This window comes from Microtus oregoni, unplaced genomic scaffold (assembly GCF_018167655.1).
Source record: "Microtus oregoni isolate MIOR12 unplaced genomic scaffold, Mior012 000008F_ref0000371, whole genome shotgun sequence".
Classification (NCBI taxonomy): Eukaryota; Metazoa; Chordata; class Mammalia; order Rodentia; family Cricetidae; genus Microtus; species Microtus oregoni.
The window spans coordinates 7,991,539-8,015,223 of NW_024543067.1; the positions used below are offsets into that span (position 1 = coordinate 7,991,539).

The window sequence follows — 23,685 nt, forward strand, 5'->3', positions numbered from 1 at the left end:
ACAGTGTGAGGGTACTTCAGATCTGAAAACACGACTATTAGTAGACACTTCCCACCTTGGGAAAAATACTCGTATTTGGCTCATTTGGTATTGATTTGAAATGAAACAATTGAAGTTTAGAGAGAGCTAAAATCCATGTGGATACTAAAAATTTTAATTGCGTTCCCTCTGTGTATTTAACACTGTCTATCAAATCTTAACAGAGTACAGACCAATCCCTGATTGCTAGATTCCAAATATAGTTGCTAACAAGTTGCCAATCATAACTGTTGCTATAGAGTCAGTCACATGGGATATACTTGTCACAGTTAATCTTCACCATCAACTTGACTGGATTTAGACTCTCCATGGAAACACACCTCTGACTGAGTGCGTGAGGCTGCTTTCCAGAAGAGTTTAACTGAGGTGAGAATATGGACAGCCCCATCGTATGCAGTGGGCCATTGGCTCAAATAAAGAGAAAACAAATTTGGCAACATTCATTTCTCCATGCTGATTGCGGATACAGAGTGGCTAGCGCTTTTTCACCAAGCCTCGCCAACCGTGCTGGCTGTATGCCCTAGAACTGTAAGCCCAGATAAACCCTTGCTCCCACATTGCTGCCTGCAGGTATTTGGCCACAGCAACAAAGAAATTAATATCTGAATTTCAAATTTAATAAAGCATCTCCCCTCCCTCTGGAGGCATTTGCAAGATTTCGTGCTGTTTTTTGATTGCTACTGACACCTATTGTGGACAGTACAGGGATACTGCTAAATATTTTACATCCTTCAGGCAAATGATAATTTTTTTCCAAGATATAAATAAGCTGAGAAACAGGAAACTAAAAGGCCATCGACTTTCAGAGTTCCAGGGAGACAAGGCAGCACACGGGATTGTCAAACTTCATCTTCAGTTTGGGGAAGGGAGGGCGGCGTCCAGGCCTGGAGACAGGATGCCAGAGCCCGGAATTCCTACGGCAGCGAATGAAGTCCCGAGACCAAGGAGGTGGCGTGTGACTATTCCTGCGTGTGAGCTGTACCACACGGGGCGGCTAGGCGCGCCTCTGACAGACTTCTGCCGCCACCTCAGAACAGACCGAACATCTGGCCGCCAAGGCTCCGCAGCCCACCGGAAGCGGCCCGAAGCCGCTAAGGCGTCCTTCTCACCTAGCAACGCCCGGGGAAAGGAAGTGGCTGCGGCGCCACGCCCCCTGCGCCTGCGCACAAGCGCGGCCTGCTGACGTGGACCGGGCCGCTGGGCCGAGCCCAGCGCTGAGGAGAGCAGCGGCCGCTGCGGTGGAAGAGTGGCGAGCGAGGCGGGCGGAGGGGGATGGCGGCGCGGCTCGCTGCGAGCGGGGGACCGGAGGCTGCCGGGCGGTGCCCATGGCTGCTGCTGCTGGCGCCGCTGCTGCTGGCGCCGCTGCTGGCGCGTCCCGCCGAGGCCCTGGTGGAGGGGCTGTACTGCGGCACCCGCGACTGCTACGAGGTGCTGGGCGTGAGCCGCTCGGCCAGCAAGGCAGAGATCGCGCGGGCCTACCGCCAGCTGGCCCGGCGCTACCACCCCGACCGCTACCGGCCCGAGCCGGGCGATGGCCCCGGGGGCGCGCCGCCGAGCGCCGAGGCTTTCCTGCTGGTGGCCACCGCCTACGAGACGCTCAAGGTGAGGCTCGCGGGCGCGGTTCGGGGGACCGGGGATTTGGGTCTCCCACCTGGGTGACCAGGTCCTCCACGACCCCGGCACCGGGCGGCCGCCTCCTGGATCTCTCGGAGGTCCGCGTTTCCCCCACGTGGCCGCGAGAAAGAGCCACCTCGGCCCATGGCCACCTCCTCGAGTCTTGGAGGACAGCCAGTTCTCTTTTTGGACGGTTGTTATGCAAAGCTTTGCATTTTATTTTTGGTGTAGAAGCATTCTGATAATTCGGTGCATGCTCGGAAAGCGGGGATTGTTAGTGCTAGGGTCTGGGATAGGACAGAGGAAGGAAAGATACGGAATGCTGAGCTGATCCGTGCCAATTTGATAGGACAGAAGTTTGGCTTCTAGGATGATGTCAATGATGACATTTAGCTTAGGTCAAAAGAACTAGAAAAAAAACTACAAAAAACAGTGAACTCTCAGTCCAAAGACTGGACGTTTGACTCTTGGCTCTGACACCCCCGAGTGACCTTGGATAGCTGTTTCTTTATATCCGTTTAATAGACTTGGGGCAGAAGATTGAAAACTATTAGTAGGGATTGTTTTTGATGTGTTTAGTGATTTAGCAAGGTTTTATTGTGTTCTGCGGGTGTGGTGAGAGTTAGCCTGACACCTTTTCCTTCAGTTACCGTAATATATGTAAGAAATTACCTGTTCAAAGCCATGCTTCATGGAGGTATTACTGCTTCAAGAGCCCCGTCATGAGAATGCAACAGCCATTGTAACTGTATTTCTTAGGGTTTTTTTTTTTGTGGGGGGGGTAGTCTTTTCTGTCTGCTTTTAATGACTGCTTTGAGTAGCTGTGCTATCATTTAAGGGTGGATTCACCCTCCAGATTAGCTTTAAAGAGCTGAAAATACGGTCAGGTTCCTTTTCCTTTCAGGCCTAGGGCATTTTGAAATTTGGAGCTATGAAAAGCGTGTGCCTCACTTCCGAAGTTTTCACTAGCCGGTGAGACTACAGTTTTTATTGGCACCTGGCTGAGGTATTATGGGTGAGAAGCTGGCAAAATGCTGACATACAGGGTTTAGTCCCGTTATTGGAGCAAAGAGTGAGAGGGGACTCCACAGAAACCAGAAAGAACGTGCCCCACGCACATCAGCCCAGCACCTGAAGACCCACGCTGTTTGCTGAGGAAAAGTGGGTATTCGACACTCAGCCTGTGCCTGTGTGGGTGATGTTCCCAAGGCTGCTGGGGCACAAGGGACCCTGCTGAGAGAGCAGTGCTGGCAGCTGTTGTGTCTCCTGGGTTTTGTGGGGCTGGAGGTAGGTGGGTAGGCTTGGTGTGGGAATGGTGAGCATGTTCTTAAGAACTTTAAAAACAAGTGCCAGAACTAACGTGTAGAAGTAGTGACAGCAGATAGCATTCTTACTGGGAGGACCCCAGAACTCAAAATTGTGTTGCCCTTTTTCTTGGAGAGACTGTTTCAGAGGCCTTATCTGCTTGTTCCATGTGATTGTTTCTAAACCTTTAGACCCTAAAGTTTAGAATTGATTTATCAGTAAATAAAAAGCTAGGTAAATAATGTGACTAATCAATAACAAGGGACTTGTAGGCAGTTAAAAACTAGTGTGTTAAGCTGGGTGTAGTGGCATGAGCCTTTAATCCCAGCGCTCAGGAGGCAAAGGCAGAGTTTGAGGCAGATGGTCAATAAAGCAAGTTCCAGCACAGCTGGAGCTATGTGGGGAAACCCTGTGTCAAAAGCACAAACACAGGGAAACCTTGTCTCAAAAACACAGATAGATAGATAGATAGATAGATAGATATAGAGAGATAGATGGATGAATGGATAGATAGATAGATGTAGAGAGATAGATGGATGATAGTAAAATTAAAAGCCAAACAACAACTTATTGTGTCTAGAGTAACATTTTACTTGATTCTGACGTATGTTTCTAGTAGCCCCAAACACCTGGCAGCAGGGACTGGAAATAGAGTGGCACTTGTGGGGAAGGAACCAGGGGAGTTATGCACCACTCCCAAGCTGCACTGCTGATGAGACCAAGCAGGACTCTGAAATGTCCTATTTGGAATTTAGGGGTGAATATAGGTTTAGCTTCTCAATAGAGCCTGGTAGGATCTGCTCTGCTCATTGTATTGCCTTCACCTGGAAAAGGACTTTGAATTGCTGTGCTATTGAAGACAACTGATTTGTTTTTCTCTCATAACGGAGATCTGAGAAAGTTGCCCGAGAATTACCATTTCTGGGTAATGCAATGATTTAATGAAGGATGCCATCCAATTTTGGAGGGCCAGCTGGCTTCATATTATTTCACTGAAGCAATGGCGGTGTAATAAGTGTTCTGTTTGTATTATAGTCTTAGTCTGGAACAAGGATTTGGGAGGGAGAAGAGATCTATGAATTTTGCGGAGAACTGGTCAGGGAGGGTGGCAGGAGAGCATGAGTTGCAGGGCCTCTGGGATAGAAATGACACAGGAGCCGATCCCTGAAAGTTGATAATAGGTGCATCTTCAGTATGGGGTCTGGATTTGTATAAGGCATCAGTGGATTGTCATTCTGGGGTTGTTTTCTCATATAAATGTCCTTTTGAGAGTAAGGTGGGATGTTTTTTGGGGAGTATTTTATTTTAAGATGGTGGTAGTTAAAAAATAAGTACGGTAACAGGATTTAAATACAGTTAATGAGACAAGAAGGTAAGATAGTTGGTCAGTACTAATTTAGCAACAAAAGATTATGCCTGTGCATACAGACAGTGAGAAAACCCAGAAAAAGGATGGGTAGTGGAGGGCGAAGGCTGTGCCCAGGTGCTTATGCAAAGTTATACTTAGTTCTTGCTAGAAGTAATTTATGATTTGGGTCACACCATGACTTCAGACTGGTATGATTTCACACGGTGCTGTATGGTTAAGCTAATGCAAAGGTGTTTTGATTATTTGACTATTGGGCCTTGAGGGAAATCATAGGCTTTGGAAGGAAGCAAACTCACTGGCTTAGTCTGCCCTGAATCTCCTGAGGTGGAACACTCTAGTCTGACCTTGTGGCCTTATGTGGCTATAGCACTTATCACACCACACTGTAAATTTAAGTAGTTCTTCTCTTTGCCACTAAGCCCTGCCCCTTCTTTATCATCTGTGTATCCGTAGGACCTAGCACAATGTCTGGCACATCAGATACTGAATATTAATTAAGCTCACGTTTGGAGACGATTGCGGTAGAAATGGAAATTGGAAGTGGGTTTCTGGCATTTGCCATGGTTCTGTGCAGCCTGCTCTGCTGTCTTACTCCAGTGGTGGTTTTAGAGTGCCGTGTGTGGGTCATGGCAGTGGGACGCTGTGAATGAAACACTCCTGCAGGGGAGAAATTGTCCTGTCTACTTTAGTGTTTTGATGGTTTTCAAATGAGAGCAAAAATAACTTATGAATGTAGGTAAAAATTAGATGAAATACAGAATTAGCACAGAATAAGCAGATGCAGACATAGAAAATTATGATTGGTAAGAAATGAAAAAGTAGATTTTGACATTTCACAAGATCACAAGAACATAGAAAAGGTCATAGGAATATTGCTGGCATAAAGGTTATCTGATAAGTTAAAGAGTGTGTAAGGAGATTAGATCTGTCTCAGAAGCAAGACTTCCCAGAGAAGAACAATGCTTGTTTTTCTTTTTATCAGTTACTGAGATGGCAGGATCTCTAGTACTTAAAGAGAATTTGGCGAAAGGAGGACTTTGCATTCCCTGGCCTGTGATAGAACTTGCTGTTGTTTCCTAGCTTTTTTCTTTCCCCTTTCCTATGCTCTGACATCAGGTGCTAGGGAGGGGATTAGGAGAGGAAGATAATGGAAAGTAAGTACAACTCTCTCTCCCGGGTTTTTGTTTATTTTGTTTTTAAACCAAAAATTGAATTTTGTATATGCTAGGCAGGTTCTGACCTATATCCCCAACCTACTTTTTTTTTTTTTTTGAGACAGGGTCTTACAATGTAGCTCTGACTATCCTGGAACTCACTGTGTAGACCAGACTGGCCTTGAACAAACAGTGTCTCCTGAGCACTGGGATTAAAGGGAGTACCACCATGCTGGTCTTTTATTTGTTTATTTTGGTGTGGTTGGTTTTGAATAGGGTCTTATAGCCCTGGCTGGCTGGCTGCAAACCCTCTTGGCTGAGGATGATCTTGAACTCTATTCTTTTATTCTGCCTCCAAGAGTTGGGTGCAGGCTTGTTCGCCACACATACCCATCTCTGTTTTTCTTTTTCTTTTTTTTTTTTTTTTTTGGTTTTTTTGAGACAGGGTTTCTCTGTAGCTTTGGAGCCTGTCCTGGAACTAGCTCTTGTAGATCAGGCTGGTCTCGAACTCACAGAGATCTGCCTGCCTCTGCCTCCCGAGTGCTGGGATTAAAGGCGTGCGCCACCACCGCCCGGCTCCATCTCTGTTTTTCAATTTTAATTTTACTGCAATTCTCATCTAAGTTACTCAGGTTGACCTAGAACTCACTGTATAGCAGCCAGTCTTTCACGTAGCTGGGATTACAGGTTTGAGCTCACAGGGTCAGGTTGACTTTAAGCTTTTATTAAAACTAGAGAGACAGATACTTATTGTTTGGTCATAATTTACTTAAGTTATATACTACAGTTCATATTTCATTGTGAAAATGAAGCAACTATTCTTGGGATTAGTGACAAATAAATGTAACTCTTTTAGCTAGATCTGGAAGAAAGCTGCATGGTTGAAGGTGCAGAGGCATTTCTGATAGAACAGAAGCACAGTTGGTAGTGGTCAAGGTTTGTTCTAGCAGTCAGGTACTGTATTCTTTCCAGATACTCTTTGTTTTAAGGAGAAGTTGACTTCACTTCTTAACATTCCAGATCTTTTCAGCCATGAAGATTTTAATCAGCTGTTCATGGTAAGTGGGTACAGTTAACTGTCTGTGCCCATGTGTTCTGCATTCAGGGATTCAGCCAAATTTAGATGGAAAATATCTGGAGGGGAAAATGTCTGGAGTTGTAGCTCAGTTGGTAGAGAGCCTTCTTAGCATGCATGAGGCCCTGGATTTGATCTCTAGTCCAGCATATACTTCGTGTGGTAACACGTGCCTATAATCCTAGCACTTGGGATCAGCAGTTCAAGGTCTTCCTTGACTACACAAGAACTTTCAAGCTAGCCTGTGCTACCCGGGGCTCTGCCTCAAAAAAAAAAAAAGTGCTTGTATTGCACATGCTTTTTCTTTGTTTTCTAGATAGTATAGTGTGACGATTACTGCTTAGCATTTCCATTGTATCAGGTATGACTAAAGGAGGATATAGGTAAAATATAAATGTTGTGTTATTTTATATAAGGGGTTCAGCATCCCAGGATTTAAGTATCTACTTTGGTCCTGGAATCATCCCTCCCCCAGTCATACTGAAGGATGACTATCCTGAAAATAGGTAAATGATCCATCACAGTTATGATGGTAATAAACAGCCATATTACATAATCCTAGAGATCAGTGGTCCTAACCCTCCTAACGCTTGATCCTTTAATACCGTTCTCATATTGTAGTGGCTACCAAACATAAAATGATTTCATTGTTATTTCGTAACTGTAATTTTGCTACTGTTAGCAGTGTAAGTATCTGCTAAGTAGGATATCTTATATGCAACCCCAGTGGGGTCTTGACCCCCAGGTTGAAAACTGCTGCTGTAGATTATAGACTGAAGTTGGTTTTAATTTCATGTCTACTCTGATTGAGTATGACTACCTGCAGTACTTGTAAGGGTTCTGAGGCCTTTTCTGTGATTAGCTGTGGTGTGTGATGTGGTTGATTTTTCCTATGCATTCAGAGTGGTATGGTAGCACTCCTACCTCATTTACTTTCACTTATGAAACCACAATAAAACTTTTTTTCTGATCCCTGAATTTGGGTTGTTATTGCTGATATAAGGCTGATTTTTATAACATATGCTTAATTCTGATGCTGTGATTACCTAGTATATGATATGTCAGCAGCTAATCAGAGCATTTGATCAACCCCAAACTCCTGATGTGATATAATTTAGTAAAAAACCGACTAGTTGACACAGTAACCCCCATTGCTTGGGCTTGAATCCAGGATCTCATACACACTAGGTGAGTACTCCACCACTGATCTCCATTCCTAGCCCTAGCAGTTGACACTTTAACGTAGCTCCTGCAGATAAGGATAAGGAAGTTTTGAGAAATGAGAATGAAGACATCTTTCCTGAGTCACTTTGTAAACTTCTTTTCGTAGATCTGTTTCTAGTTTGGAAGCCTGTAGAATACACAGGAAGGAAACTACTTCAGAAGACTAAGTTTGGGATTAGATGGTTATGAATGACCTGTTCCCCTCTCCCCTTTTGAGATAGTCCTGGGCTACTCTCAAACTCATGTAGCTGGAGAGGATGGCCTTGAACTCGATCTGCTTCTACCTCAGGAGTCTTAGTATTCTAGTGCTGCTCTACTATGCCTGCTTCTTCTTCAATGATGTGATGATTGTGTGCGTAGTGTTTGTGTGTTGCACTTTACCCAGAGTCACCTCCACAGGCCCTATTCCTAGTTTTTGTGCACTGCTACGGATCAAACCCTGTGTTTTGAGCATTCTAGGCAAGCACTCTGCCAATTGAACCATGCCTTCAACTCAACTCTTAAGTTTTTTTAAATGTTTGAACTTTATATTTTGAATAGTTACAACAGGTTTTGAGATGGAAAAATAACACAATCTTGTTTGTTTCAGAGAGCAGCTCAAGGAAAAGATGAGTTAGGGAGGGCAGAAGGGTGTGAAGGAATAGGAGCCTGCAGGCATAGGACTTATATGACCAGGACATTTATAATAGAAACAGCTCCTCTGATCTGTGACCCACTTATCAGCCTGGAGCTGGTAGCACACAGCACACTGTGGGATCAAAGGACTGGGACTAACTGTCCAGCTTCGCTGTTCCTACTGCACAAGGCTCGGATCTTCTGACCCTTGGCTTGTGACTTTTACTGTTATGGAAAATATCCTCCAGGAATTGGGCATTATTTAGGTGTCTCTTTGTATGTTTGTGAAATTAGAAAGTATATTTACAGCAGAGACTGGCTTGGTCTTATGCTCCTAATTTCTTGTGATGCTCAATTAATCTCTTCTGCCTCACACCCCTTTCAAAGGGAGAGTCTTGCAAAATTTTCTATGGCTGGCTTCAAATCTGTAATTCTCCAGTCTCAGTCTCCAGAGTAGCTGGGATTATGGATGCTGCTGCTGCTTTGCTCTTTCTAGCCAGTTTTTTTCCTGTTGCTACTTAGTTTTTTTCAATTTGTTTTTATTATTATTATTAATTATTTTGTGGCGCTGGAGAGTAAAGGAATCTACCTGGAAACTACAGACCTAACCTTCCTTCCTTGTAAGCTTTGAAGTCTTTTCTTCATGCTTATGCTGGAAACTACTTTTCCTTAAGCTGCTGTCTTTATGCAGTCTTTTCTATTTTCTAAGGTCTTTGGTGTGTGTGTGTGTGTGTGTGTGTGTGTGTGTGTGTGTGTGAGAGAGAGAGAGAGAGAGAGAGAGAGAGAGAGAGAGAGAGGGGGGGGGAGGTGGAAGTCAAGGATTGATATTGATATTAGATTAGGTGCACCACGGCCTGATACACTCTTTGCCTTAATTTACTAAGACTGTCTCTTACCTAGCCAGAAGCAAAATTGATTCAGCCAGTTGGTTTAGCAAACTTGCTTGGAGCTTCCCTTGTCTCCACCTCCTGAGCATCATATTCTAGAGGTTCACCATGCACCCACCTCTTATGTAGATCCTAGAGATCTTGATTTTGGTTTTATTCATAAGCCATCTCCCCAGACCTCCAAACTCTCTTTGATAAAACTCAGCTACATCTTTGACTTCAGCCTCTGTTTTTAAGCTGATAGCTCCCAAACCTGCCTGTTTTGTAGGCTTGGTTTTTCAACACCCTCTTACACATAGCACAGGTACAGTCTTGCTATCTTTGTTAAAGACTAAACTTTAAAAGAGAATATAATGATGCTTTTCACACAAGAACAAAAAGAATGTATGTCAGAAACTTTGGCCTAACTGACTAATTAAGAAAACCAATGTGATAATGACAGTTCATTCAAAGGAGAAAAGTTGTTGCCTATTCCAAGTCTGATAGGGATTGCTGAAGTGCTGATAAGTTAGTAATAGTTCCATTCCACTGGATGCAGTCTGCCTTGCTGTGAGCACAAATCGCTGGCTTTACTACTAAGTTTTCTCAAGTTATAAAGCACATCTCGAATAGTAGTGGATAATCCTTGGAGGCTCCAGAGCGTGCAGACATAGCCAGTAATTTTTGTCCTTCCGGGGCTGGAGAGATGGCTCAGTGGTTAAGAGCATTGCCTACTCTTCCAAAGGTCCTGAGTTCAATTCCCAGCAACCACATGGTGGCTCACAACCATCTGTAATGAGGTCTGGTGCCCTCTTCTGGCTTGCAGACATACACACAGACAGAATATTGTATACATAATTAATAAATAAATAAATAAATAAATAAATATTTTAAAAAAATTTTGTCCTTCCATTTCCCTCTGCTCACCAGACTTGCTTCCTCATCCTTCATGCTTACATAAGTGACATATTATATATAATTAGAAACTTCAGTATCATGTTCAGTGTCTTCTTTGATTCTTTTTGTTTGTTTGGTTTTTTTTTTGAGACAGGGTCTCTATTCAAAGCCCTGGCTGTTCTGAAATTCGCCATGTAGACCAGGCTGGCCTCAGACTCACAGAGATCCACCTGCCTCTACTTCCTGAGTGCTGGGATTACAGATGTGTGCCATCACGCCTGAGCGCCTTTGATTGTTGTGTATCCTTTTAATTACCAGGTCCTCCATTGTAATAGTGCTTTCTCACCAGGACCGCTAGCCCACAAATAATGACACAGAAACTTATTATTAATTACGAATGCTCAGCCTTAGCTTAGGCTTGTTCCTAACCATGTTTTTTTTTTTCTGACCATGACCAGTAACAACTTGCAACCAACCCCCAAAACATAATGACAAATATTTATAACTTACTGAATGACCCAAAACCACCCACCCCAACTCTTGGAAATGTGGACATCATGTTCTGTAGATTGCTGCCTGTTGTCTGGGGGCAGTGGCATATTCAGGGGATCCTGAGAAAATTGTGATAATGATCAAGTCCTAGGAGAGGTAGCTGTATTATTTTTGTTTAGTCACTGTGTGATGGGGCACTGTAGAACTTATCTGAAGTTCTGCTGGAGTAGTCTGTGAGACTGAGCATCTCAGCTAGTAACTTTAAAGTTGTTCTGGATGTAGATTTTTGAGGAACCTGTAACAGAGGCACTCTGAGAAGCTAGAGTGTCCTCATTAGTGTCTGGTCCTTTTTTCTCTGAAAACACCCAAACATTTAAAGGTAATATACTTATCTGTAAATACACAAGTATGTAATGTGCAGTGTGCATAAGTCAGCTAAAGATACTTTTTTTTGTTCTATGTGTGAGGAGATAAGAGGCATCTGTCAACTTTATAAGTCCATTTGTCTGAATATCCAACCTGTAATACAATAAATGATGAGGACTCTAATTAACATGATTTATCATGTCTCATCCAGTCTCAGCTGTTTCCATGCAGAGGGATCAGCAGACACGTCACTTGCCCTGTAGTCTTTCCTGGCTTCCTTCCCTGTCTGTAGCCAAGATCTTCAGGGTTCTCCCCAGGTCAAATCAGATCTCTTTTAGTTTTGAAGGAATCCATAGCTTTTCATTCCCTGTGGAAACAAAAGCACAATCTCTCCCCTAACTCAACGTATTTCCCAACTTCCGTTCTGAAGCCAAGACATGCCTGAAATATATAGACTGATTTAATTCAGCACTCCCTTCCATAATCCAGTGTCTCTCAACAGCTGTTGTTCTCTGTTCATTAGCATTTTAAAAATTCAAAATTAACCAAGCACTATATAAGGTCTAAACTCCCTGTGTTGTAATATTTTTTGTCCTTATGTGGCTTATTATTTTTATTACTTTACTCTTTCTTTAAAAACTGTACTATTGTTTTTAAACTACTTACTTTTTTGTGTGACTGTTTATACCAACTTCCTTTTATTTCTTTAGCCACTAAGCACAGTTTTAAACACATTATAACGTGTTCAGAGGTTCTTTCTCCCTCTTCCTCCCTCCTCCCTCATTCCTTCCTTTCTGTTTCTTTTGTATTTTTTTGCCCATTTGTAGCATTCCCTGACTGTATGAGCCAAGCTACCTATCCTACTCTACCCTGGCTCCTCCACGGTTGGCTTCATCCCCCTTGGTTCCATGAAAGCCTAGCTTCATGCTGGCTGGTACCAGCCCTGGAGCTGCATTTTCCCGCTGCAGCTCTGGGAATTTGTAATATCTGCTTGTGGCAGGTATTTATACCCAGAGCCTAACCAAGACACCGTGAGTTCTGGGAAGCAGCTTGTTTGGACTTTTTTTTTTCTTTCTTTCTTTCTTTCTTTCTTTCTGTCTTTCTTTCTTTCTTTCTTTCTCTCCAGCTCTTTCTTTCTTTCTTTCTTTCTCTCCAGCTCTTTCTTTCTCTCCAGCTCTTTCTTTCTTTCTTTCTTTCTTTCTTTCTTTCTTCTTTTTTTGCTTTCTCAGCCTTATGTGAATACATTTAGCCAGACATTAGGCCCCCAAAATATCAGTACTTTCTCACTGGGACCACCAGCTCACAAATAATGACGTGGAGACTTATTAATTATGAATGCTTGGCCTTCACTTAGGCTTGTTCCTAACTAGTTCTTATAACTTAAATTAACCCATATGTTTAAATCTGTGTTTTGACATGTAGCTCCTTACCCTATCTCCATACTGCCCATCCTGCTTCCTCTGTGTCTGACTGGTGACTCTGCCTTTCTTCCCAGAGTTCTCACCCTGCCCAGAAGCCCTGCCTATACCTCCTGTCTAGCTATTGACCATTCAGCCTTTTACATCAATTACAGCAATACATCTTCACACAGTGTACACGTATCCCACAACACTCCATATTCCATTTAATCACTAAAAGCTATTACTCAATTGATCTTTTTTTAATCTTTGCTTTTTTCAAAATAATATGATAAAAATGTCTTCAAAATAAACAATTATACTTAATGCAGTTTTCCTCAAACTTTGAAGCTTTTCACTTTTGAACATCAGAGACAGCAATACTAACTCTGTGACAAAGCATATAAGATTATTCTGTAAACCAGGCTGACCTCAAACTTACAGAGATCCATCTGCCTCTGCTCCCAAGAGCTGGGATTAAAAGTGTGTGCCACCATGCCTGCCACATATAAGACTCTTCACTCAGGATTACTTTTCTATACTTTTACTATTGCTTTCTAATTGTCCACATTATTTAAGCTGAGTCTCTTCTGCTGTTCAGTGCTTCTGTATCTTAACACTCGATTCTAATGCTTGTACCAGGGTCCAGCATTTCCTACTTGCTTTCTAAGACCCAGCCCTCTTTTCACTTCATCTCTTCTGTGAACCCCATTACTGTGGGCCTGGGCATAGTTACTCAGTCCTTTGTTAGCACATGAAATTGTGCTTTTTGTTTGCTAGCTTCTTCTGGAAAGGAGGGCTCTTGTTACTAAGACCTTGTCTTACTGTTTTTAGCTTCCCCTGTGTTTAACATGGGACTGATTTCTTGCTGAATAGAAAAAGAGGAAGATTTTAAAAACGGAGGTGATAAGTACACATTGATACCATTAGCTGAGACACAGAAGAGCAAACCTGCTTTTGAGCTTGTTGAATTGGAGATATTTATGGTACATTTAAAAATGTTCAGGACATAGTTGAAAGGAGGAAGAGCCAGGGAAAGTAAAGGTGTCACAGGGCATAGATAGTTGGATTAGGGGCCTTGAGAAGACACATAAGATAGTTGCACTTGTGATTAACTAGGGGTCAGGGAACAAGAAAGAACAAGAACTGATAGCAGTTAATTTTCCTTAATGTAATGACCCGGAGAAAAATGTGAAGGGACAGGTTTTATTTTTGAAACATCATCATTTATGTGTGTGTGTGTGTGTGTGTTAATAAGATTAATATGTCTTTTTAAGAATGAGCAAAATATGATTACATTTTCACATAGTCTTGATTTCTGGCCTTTACCATCAGAAAATGGTTTCCTTATTCTGCATAATAGAACGTTTTGATGTAAAATTGGCTGCAATATCTTATATTGCAATTCATGTTTGTTGAAAGTAAACAATGCATAGCTAATTTTAAGCCAAGAACATAATGTTTTTGTTCGGGGAGGGGGTGGTCATTTTCACAAGAGAAGCAAGGGCTGCTTTGCTTGTGGGTTTCCTTTGTTCACTTTTGATCTAGATATTGGTGGTTGTGTTCCAGTCCTTCTGCATATGCCCAAGAGGATTGGGAATGGATGGACACCAGCAGAAGCACCATTTACTCCTGTAGAAATTAGAAACAAGGAGTATATTGCCCTGCTTGTCGAGGCTCAGGACAGAGAGGAAGAAACGAGTATAAAGGTTTTGATTTTGCAAAGAAGTTGGAATCTCCTGACCCTGGGACCTTAAGATGCACAGTATTGCTGAAAGGAAAAGTACTACCTTATTGAAAGGTAAGATCCACGTTAGCATATCTTCATAAGCTGTAAATTCAAGCAGCCATTTCTGTCGTGCTGAGGTTTTTGTGACATAATCACTCATCCAACCTTGCTGGTGAGCTGCAGACCTGTGTGGCTGGAGAGAGATGCGGAGGAGAAGAAACTCTTAAGACATTTCACACCATTTTGAAGTGACATACTGACTGCCAGGCACTGAGCTAGGCCCTGGGAACATAGAGGTTAATGAAAACCTACTACCCACCTTCTAAGAAATCCTCGTTCAAGTGATGATTACGATGTGATAAGTGCTATAATAAACAGGCACTAAGTGTGATATGAGTGTTCCAGGGTAAGGGATCGTAGTTCAGTGGTGGTAGAGTCTCGCTAGCATGCTCAAGGGCCTGGGTTCGGTCCCCATCACCACAAAAAGCTGTTTGAAGCAGTAGGATTCATGACTTTTAGGAGCTCATAAGGTTAGAAGAAGGGAACATGCTTCAAATTAGAGAGGTTTATATGTTGTCGAGAAAATACATTGCATTGTCTGTGAGAGGAATGATGAGGTATTGCTAGGCAGGTGGGTCTGGGCCAGTGTGGGGTCTTGTTGCATGCCAAGGAAATGTAAACTCTGGCTGTGGGGAAGCATCCCAGATCAAATGAAAAACCCGTGAGCCTCTGTTCTAAGACGTTTTAGAGGGGAAAACACTATTACAGTAATAATACACCTTAGTTCTCTCACATGGCCCCTAAAGGAAGATAGCCGTTCTTATTCTGTCTTTGGCTACATATTCTTGGTGTCTGTATGTCTTAAACTTTGTAGCTTACTAAAGTATAGGATCTCAGCCGGGCGGTGGTGGCGCACACCTTTAATCCCAGCACTTAGGAGGCAGCGGCAGGTGGATCTCTCTGAGTTTAAGGCCAGTCTGGTCTATAAGAGCTAGTTCTAGGACAGGCTCCAAAGCTACAGTGAAACCCTGTCCCGACAAACCAAAATAACAAAAAATAGGATCTTGACCTTAGTCTGTTGAGAGAACTACTTTTCCACTTTGTACCAACTTTGAATATCTTTTAAATTTCATGAATGCTTCAGCTCAAAGATTGTTTTCATTTTATAGAGGGAAAAAAGGGTTTTACAGTAAAAATTCAGTAAATGAATAAATGCTATAACAAGGAGGTGGCCAACTTTTTTTGCCCTCTAAAAACCAAAATAGGCACATACATTTGTGGTGTCTCTTAGAAAAAGAAACCATCCTAAGAGGAGTCAGATTTGACCCCGTGACCTCTTAGAGTGTTGTGTAGCGTTGGGACTTAGAAAGCTCTGAATAGATGTAGGATTCTCTGAGGGGAGGGAGATACTAGGGTGGAGCTTTAGCCACCACCCTCTTAGCGCAGTCTATTACCTGACGTCATAGGTCCAGAAACTCTGAGAAGATGGTGACCTTGGGGGAAGGTCTGGACATGATGCTTGAGCAGAAATAGCATCTGTGTTCATAGAACGCGACCTCACTAAGAGAAGGGGAGAAAGAAGACTGAACAGGCACATAAGGTGTCAGTGCCCTCAACTAGGGAGCAGCAGACAAACTGGACAAAGGGCTCTGTGGGGGGCTGATGGTAGAGGGTGGTAGGAGTCTGACTTGAGTGTGGCATTTAGTTCAAAATTATATGCAGTCTGATTGGAGCAAAAAGAATCTGTTTGAATACATTTCAAAAGGTTGGAAGCTTGGGCTAAAGCTGTTTCAGGCCTTATTAGAACGTTTCTATAAAACTAGCCACCAAAACCAAAAACGTGGTGGAAGAAGAGGGAAATTCTAAAAGGATGTCTTAAAGCACTGAGTGAGACACCCCTGGAGATGTGGGCTGGAGATGTGGGTGTTAGTGTCCAGAACTGCCTGTGTCTGCTGTAAAGATGACTTCCTAGGCTAGAAGCTGTGGGTGTGGTGGTGGCTTGATAAGGAGTAGTGGATTCATGGCGTAGAGACACCATGAGAAAACCCCTTAATGACAAAAGAGAACATAGAAGGAGTGGATTTGAAGACGGCATCAGCCTGAGCCCACGCCTGCTTATATAACAGTCAGTTCTTCAGCCCTCCACACAGTCTGTCTGTCATACAGTGTTTACAGAGACTTATCATATGCTAGTGAGAACTTTCACTGAGCATTCTTTCTAAAGTTCAGTTTTTAATGGAAAATACATGATGATTTTAATAAATATAGGAAAGATTTTATCATTAGCCAACTTTTTATTTTAACTGTAAGAAGGTACATGTTGAAGGACTCAAAAGGCAGCAAGCTCTAAACAGACCTTGTAGCATCCCCCCACAGTGACAGGCACTGGGTTGGATTTTGAAATGTCTGGTGCAGCTTGATAAATGTTGATTGGTTTAAACTAGAAGGACATCCTCTTAGGTTGTTATTATTTCTGCAGTGCTTTCTGTTGCACAGCATATAAAGATTAAAGAATTTGTCTTGGTCTTAGTGTACCATTTTCATAAGATGGAACTAGTTGAAAAATAGATTTCTTTCATCTTTTGAGATAAAAAACTGTATCATATATACTTCAGTAGTTCCTAGGTAGCCCAATAAAACGTTGGCATTTATCTGTTAGAAGCTGATTACATAAAAAAATGAAAGAGACTTTGGAGAAATGCTGATTATGATGGACAGATGCTGGGGGAGGGGAGAAAAGTGCTTGCTGGTGTCAGCATGGTGACCTGGGTTAAGATCCCAAGCCCTCATGCAGATGGGTGTGGTGCTGTCCCTCCCTGGAAGCTTGTAAGTCACCAAGCTGGATGTACACAGCAGTGCACAAGGAGAGTCCCCGACAGTGAGGGCTGACATCTCACACTGTCACTTGCACTGTGGCACACACATGCCCGTACTCACACACTCACACAGATGTGTGCGCATGCACACCCACACATCTAAACAACTGAAATATAGAACATGCCCTAAAACTTTCAGAAGTCTTTGGACAGAATTTATATTAATAAGAAAGGTAGGTTTAATCATTCATGAAGTGGGCTCTGTCAGTGTGTACAGCAGTAAAGTACTGCTCTTCTGTAGCCTGTGACCGCACAGTGTATGTCTTTTGATATTCAGAGCAACCATGGAAAAGACTAGGACAGGTAGTATTTCTTTTCACAAAGAAAGAGAATGAAGCTCAGAGGAGCTTAGTATTTTGCCCAGGTCACAAAGCTAGACTCTGATATTTGTCTTGTGTTTAGTGATGTCTCAGTGTCCTTCGGCATGATTGGGCTTAGACTGGCTTCATTGGCCTTTTGCTGTCTTAATCATTGCTTTCAACAGAAAACCTTCCTAGACAAAGCTGGGACCTGATTGTGACTACAAAGGAGATAAACCCCATTTCCTCCCAGTGGTCTTGAGTAGGTATCAGAATGAACAGGAACTTCATCAGGAGCAGCATTAGCTAAAGGTTAGCTATTTTCCAAGTACTGGGTTTTCCAAGAATACTGAAAATACTAGGGAGTGTTTTTATTCTGCCTTTATACCTAATGTAAAAGTCCTGAGAACAAAGGTGTATACATGCCTTTAAGGTCTTGGGAGGTTTTTTGATTTGATATTTTATTTGCATCTTTTATAATTCTGAAATTCTCAGTTAACAGCTCTTAATGAAATGTGTATGAAGTAGACTATCCCTCACTTTACAGGATGAAGAAACACGGAGAGATTATGACTACATGCTGGATCACCCAGAAGAATACTATAGCCATTACTACCACTACTACAGCAGACGCCTAGCCCCCAAAGTGGATGTTAGGGTGGTGATTTTGGTCACTGTGTGTGCCATTTCAATGTTTCAGGTGTGTATTCATGAATATATATATATGTATATGTATTTCTGCGTACTTATGTTGCTGAGTGCTAGCCATTAAGTCCGTATTATAAGTATATTTTATAAATTTTTCTTCCAGTTGTATAATATATATACAAATATATATTATAGGTAGAGCATACATACCCTCCTCCCCAGACTCCTAGCACTGGAATCTTTGTTGTCAAGGAGTCTAAGAAACTAGTGGCTATTCTACCAGTCACCTTTCTACTGCTCTGATAAAGTACCATGACAGAAACAACTCAGAGGAGGAAGAATTAAGCCGGGCGGTGGTGGCACACATCTTTAATCCCACCACTGTGGAGGCAGAGGCAGGTGGATCTCTGTGAATTCGAGGTCAGCCCGATCTACAGAGTGAGATCCAGGGCTACGCAGGGGAACTGTATCCCCCCCCCCCCCCACACACACACACAAAAAAATTACAGTTCCAGAGAGAGTCCATAATGGCGAGGAAGGGCACAGTGGCAGGTAGCCTGAGGAGGGAGCTGATCACATTTCATCACGCTGCTGTTGGAAATCCTGCAGCCAGTGGGTGGGAGGTTACCTGCCCACTGGGGCGTGGCCTCTTATATTATTTATGCCGCTGTAGAGCATGCCTTCTGCCTCTTTTCTGGCTGCGGGATTTGGTTTCTGTTATTTGTTCCAGCAGAGGATTCTGATTTGTGAGTCTACCCCTAAATAAATAACCGTCTATTTCTCAATTATGAGCTAGCGTGGGATTTCTTTTAAGTGTCCATCTTCATCATGCAGAAAGTAGAGGGAGCAAAGTGGAAGTAGAGCGAGGCTGTAAACTCTCAGGGCCCACCCAGGTCTGCATTTCCTCTAGCAAGGCTCCACCACATCCCAGACACCTGCGTTACAGGAGACAGTTCTCATTCAAACCACAAAACTGTCATTGCATAGCTACAAACCCTTTCAACCCTATTTCTTCTCATCTCCCTCTCAATAGTACTTGGTTCCACACAGCCGGATGATATGTACTTTCATAGGACTTTTCAGTGATTTCCCATAAACTTGGAAAAGTTAAGAACACCCTTCCTGTGACCTAATAAGGCTGGCATTCCATTGGCTGATGCCAGCAGTGCTTGCCTTCTTTAGCAATCCCAAATACCCCCACAGAGTTCTGCATGCCCAGAAGGGGCTGCTGCTCAGCTGGAAAACCAATGGTTCAGATTCAAAGTGATGCATGAACTCCATGTGTGGTTTTAAAACACCACAGGGGTCTAAGTTCAGCCTGGAGTGACATCTTCCCTGTTATTCTTAAACTATGCTTCTCATGTGTTCATTTAGTAATGATTAGGAAGAAACCAGCAAGTCTGTGAATGACTTCTCTCTTCTTAAAGTGTTTTATTTTGTGTATATTGATGTTTGCCTGCATGTATGTATGTATGTATAACCACCTGTGTGCCTCGTGTCTGGAGGCCAGAAGAGAATGTCAGATTTCCTGAAGCTGAGTTCAAGGTGGTTCAGCATGCTTTGAACCAACCCCAGGTGCTCTTCAAAATCAACATGTGTCCCTAACCCTTGAGCCATCTCTCCAGTCCTGAAAATTGCTTCTCTAGCAACAATTCAGTTTAAATAACAAAACATTCTTATTAAATGCTGAGATAGTATATTTCAGCTTCTTAGCATTTGTAGAAGTATTACCCTCTTCCTTTCCATTTCTGGTAGATTCCAGGATGTTACTAGTGTAGTACCTGAAGCATGGATATGCTGTATGAGCAGCAAAGCCTTTTCTGAGAGTTAAACCCTCTGAGGTTGAGTGTATTTATGAACTATGGGAATTTTCTATTACCAAATGAGTAGAATTAAAATATACTTGAGTCTTTGTGTTCCAAATATGGTAAGCATTCCTGTCGAACATGTGGATATTCAGGAAAGAGATCAAAAGTAATCATGTGGCCTGAGGTTACAGCCTGTGAAGGTTGAACACGAATGTCTTACTAGCTGTTCCTCTGCTGAACCAAGGGCAGGGGAGATGTGTTGCTAATAAAGGAAGATCTTTGAGCTCACTGTTGTTAACTGATTTTTTGAGATAGATTCTTTCTACATGGCCCTGGGTGATCTCCAACTCAAATCCTTCAGCCTCCCCCAGCCAAGTGCTGGGGCTGCAGGCCTGAGTTGCCACACCTGGCTAAGGCCTTTAGTTTTAGTTAGCTGGGATTTTGTGAGGGATGACATTCACAAGGATTACTGTTGTTGCTTTCTTTTTGGTGGATTTTGCTAGTAAAATGACTTATTTTTATTTTATGTTCTAGTATTTCAGCTGGTGGAATAGCTACAATAAAGCAATCAGCTACTTAGCCACAGTACCCAAATACCGCATCCAGGCAACAGAGATTGCCAAGGAGCAGGGACTGCTCAAAAAAGCCAAAGAGAAAGGGAAAAACAAGAAGTCCAAAGAAGAAATCCGTGACGAGGAGGAGAGCATCATAAAGAATATTATAAAAAGTAAGATAGACATAAAGGGGGGCTACCAGAAACCCCAAGTACGTGACCTTCTCCTGTTCCAAGTCATCCTCGCTCCTTTTCACCTGTGCTCATACATAGCGTGGTACTGCCGGTGGGTCTATAACTTCAACATCAAAGGCAGGGAGTATGGGGAGGAGGAGAGGCTCTACCTCATACGCAAGTCTATGAAGATGTCCCAGTCTCAGTTTGACAGCCTGGAGGACCACCAGAAAGAGACGTTTCTTAAGCGGGAACTGTGGATAAAGGAGAATTACGAGGTGAGTGATGGCTGCTGCCAGTGGAGAGTGGTGTCTCCCATGCTGCAGGTCCACGGCAGTGAGGAGTCCAATGAGGAATGGAGGGCCTACTTTACTAGAAAGTATGACTGTATGTTACAGTGGGATGATGGGCTTTTCCTTTAGAGTATCTAATCAGCTAATCTTAGCAAAAGTTAAGAGTAGTCTAGCTTGTCAGACTACAGTGGACTGATGTACATAGGCTGTCTAGATGGCTTTCTGTTGTTTGCACTAATTAAATTTGTTCCTTTCCAAAACAGCAAGACAGAAAAAAATGAAAAAAACTGTTGAAATAATTGTTTATTTCAAGATTATTGAGCATAGACTCTTCTGAACAGTACTACTAAATTTTGGACTGTTATTTGCTTTTTATTTAAATCAGCTTACTGTATTGCCTTTAAAGCTGGGGCATTTTACCAAACGTTAATTTCCACTGTTGTCAGCTCCAGAAATACTCATATGTGCTCAGCAGTCTAGTCACAGTGCTGAAGGCTCCAGCAGTCGCACTGTCCCAGGTTCTGATACAATAATTAGCTAATGAAAATAATTATACTGAGCACAGTGAAACATTCTTCAGAGATTTAAGATATGTTTGATCTTACATTGTTTTGTAGTCAACTCCATTTTGTATGTAATATTCTAAATAGATCTTTATTGAAAGTAAAATTACTAGGAGTTGTCAGATGTTTGACAAGTAAGTATATTCCTGTGTGTAAACATGTGTGTATCCCCTAAAAATAGGAGATAATATTTATTATTATTATTTTTTAGCTTTTAAAACTTTTTGAGGGAATGGAGAGGCTCCGTGGGTAAAGCCCTTGCCACACATGCATGAAAAACTGAGCTTGGTGGAAACAGGTGGATCCCTTGTGCTCATTGGCCAGCGAGCCAACCAGATCTGTGAGCTCTGGTTCAGGGGGAGACCCTGTTTTAAACATAAAGGCTGGGAATGCTGAAGAAAAGACAGTCTCCTTCAGCCCTGAGCCTCTGCATTTTATATACATGTGCACACCCATATTTACAAATACACACAGGTGTGTGCACACACACCAACGTTGCCATCCACACACACATGCACAGATTTTTGAAAGTTTTTTGCTTTAAATCCTGTCTTTTTAGATTCTTGTATTGGGCTGAATTATACTGCGTGAGGTTTTCTTAGTCATTACTTTTATTATTTGGAAACAATACTTTTTAAAAATTATTGTGGCTGTAAAACTGACTGTAAGAAATTGCTCATTTAGTTTTTGTTGACTAAAGCTTAAAGAAATACTAGAAATTCTTTTTTTTTTTTTTTGGTTTTTCGAGACAGGGTTTAGAAATTCTTGTTCATAACCTGTGTGATTTATGCAACTTTTTTTGTGACTTTAAATAAAATACTAATTATCTTTGAAAAGTAGATGTAAATTCAATTTCAAGGCAAATGTATACATAAAGCCACTTTGTTCCTTGGTTAAGTAAAAAATTTGAAGGGAAAAAAGTACTAATTCAAGCCAGGTCAAGCATGGTGTTGTATACCTCTCTTAATCCTATACATCAGAAAGACTGAGGCAGGAGGATTGTGACTGCAAAATTAGTCTGAATTACTTAGCACGTCACAGGCCACCTGAGCTACATTGCAAGAGTCCATCACAGACACCAGACAGAGAAGTTGTAGTTCTTGTACAGTTGGTTGTTCTGACATTGGATGTTAAAGTACTTTAGTATTTGAGTCAGTCTCCAGAAGGCAAATTGGCACATTCACCTAAAGTTATATTGGAAAATTAGACACTCCATAAATACAGCAACATGGGTTTCTCTCTGCCTTTATGACTAAAGCCATTTGTATTGTTTATGCTCATAGGTCTACAAGCAGGAACAAGATGAAGAATTAAAGAAAAAATTGGCGAATGACCCTCGATGGAAGCGGTACCGGAGATGGATGAAGAACGAAGGGCCTGGACGGCTGACGTTTGTGGATGACTGAGGATTAATGGAATGCTGCTGTCCCAGACTTGACTGCAACACTGTTCTCATGGCAGTTGTTGGAGAGGTGCCTGCTGCTCTCAGCAGTAACTGCAGTTCACGAGGACATGATCAAACAGAATGATGTAGAAATCTCAACTTTCCCATAAAACTTTATACAGAAGACATTTATGATGGTTTAAATTTTATAATCTATTTGTGGATTTTGTTAAAAAAGATTTGACATGGGGATTTATTAGTTGCCATTTAAAATTTTTATATGTTTAGTTAAATTTGACATGAAATTTATTAGATACCATTTAAAACTTCTGTGTGAAGTGTTTCTTCTTCAAGGGTATTTCCTTATGTTTTCATAATGCTACATTTTTCTGCTTTCCTGGTCTATACTTTTACAAAACAACAACAAAGAAATTGCAACAGCACTTGATCATATTATTGTGTCTTTCTGGACACGTTTCTTCAGGAGAGCCATTCAGTGTCATCCTGCCCTTACTGTAGTCCTTACAGGTTGAGTATGCTCACAGTAATCTCTAGGAGAGTCTCTAGAATCTCTGCAGTCCCCACTAACTACTCTTAAGATCAGACACTCTCCAGGAGAGTGACCACCGTCACGTCCTTGTGGGATGTGCTCAATTACAGTCTCATTATAGGACTGTTTTCTCAAACATTTCTGCAGAAGGGACCTTGTGAACAGGTCTTTTGTACTACCACCTGCTGCTTGCCGCTTGCTTCCTTAATTCTGAATTCCTTGTGTGGTGAAAATGTAACGCACATGAAACTAGAAAGAAGGTAAACATGGCTGTGTGCCACTCTCTCTGCCGTTAGAGTATAAATGCTTTTATACATGTGGGCGTGAAAGCAAATGACAGAATTGACTGAATCAAACCTGATACCATATCAAAGTATTGCTCTTATTTATATGCA

General features: G+C 42.2%; 1 protein-coding gene across 1 annotated transcript; it reads left to right on the forward strand.

Annotated features, from left to right (window-relative positions):
* The first annotated feature begins 1,242 nt into the window (after nucleotides 1–1,242).
* Dnajc25 (DnaJ heat shock protein family (Hsp40) member C25) lies at nucleotides 1,243–23,070 on the forward strand. Its single transcript, XM_041657171.1, has 4 exons — nucleotides 1,243–1,641; nucleotides 17,865–18,017; nucleotides 20,308–20,778; nucleotides 22,640–23,070. Exons 1-4 carry the CDS (start codon nucleotides 1,312–1,314, stop codon nucleotides 22,760–22,762), a joined length of 1,077 nt encoding a protein of 358 aa, XP_041513105.1. The 5' UTR covers nucleotides 1,243–1,311; the 3' UTR covers nucleotides 22,763–23,070.
* The last annotated feature ends 615 nt before the right edge of the window (nucleotides 23,071–23,685 follow it).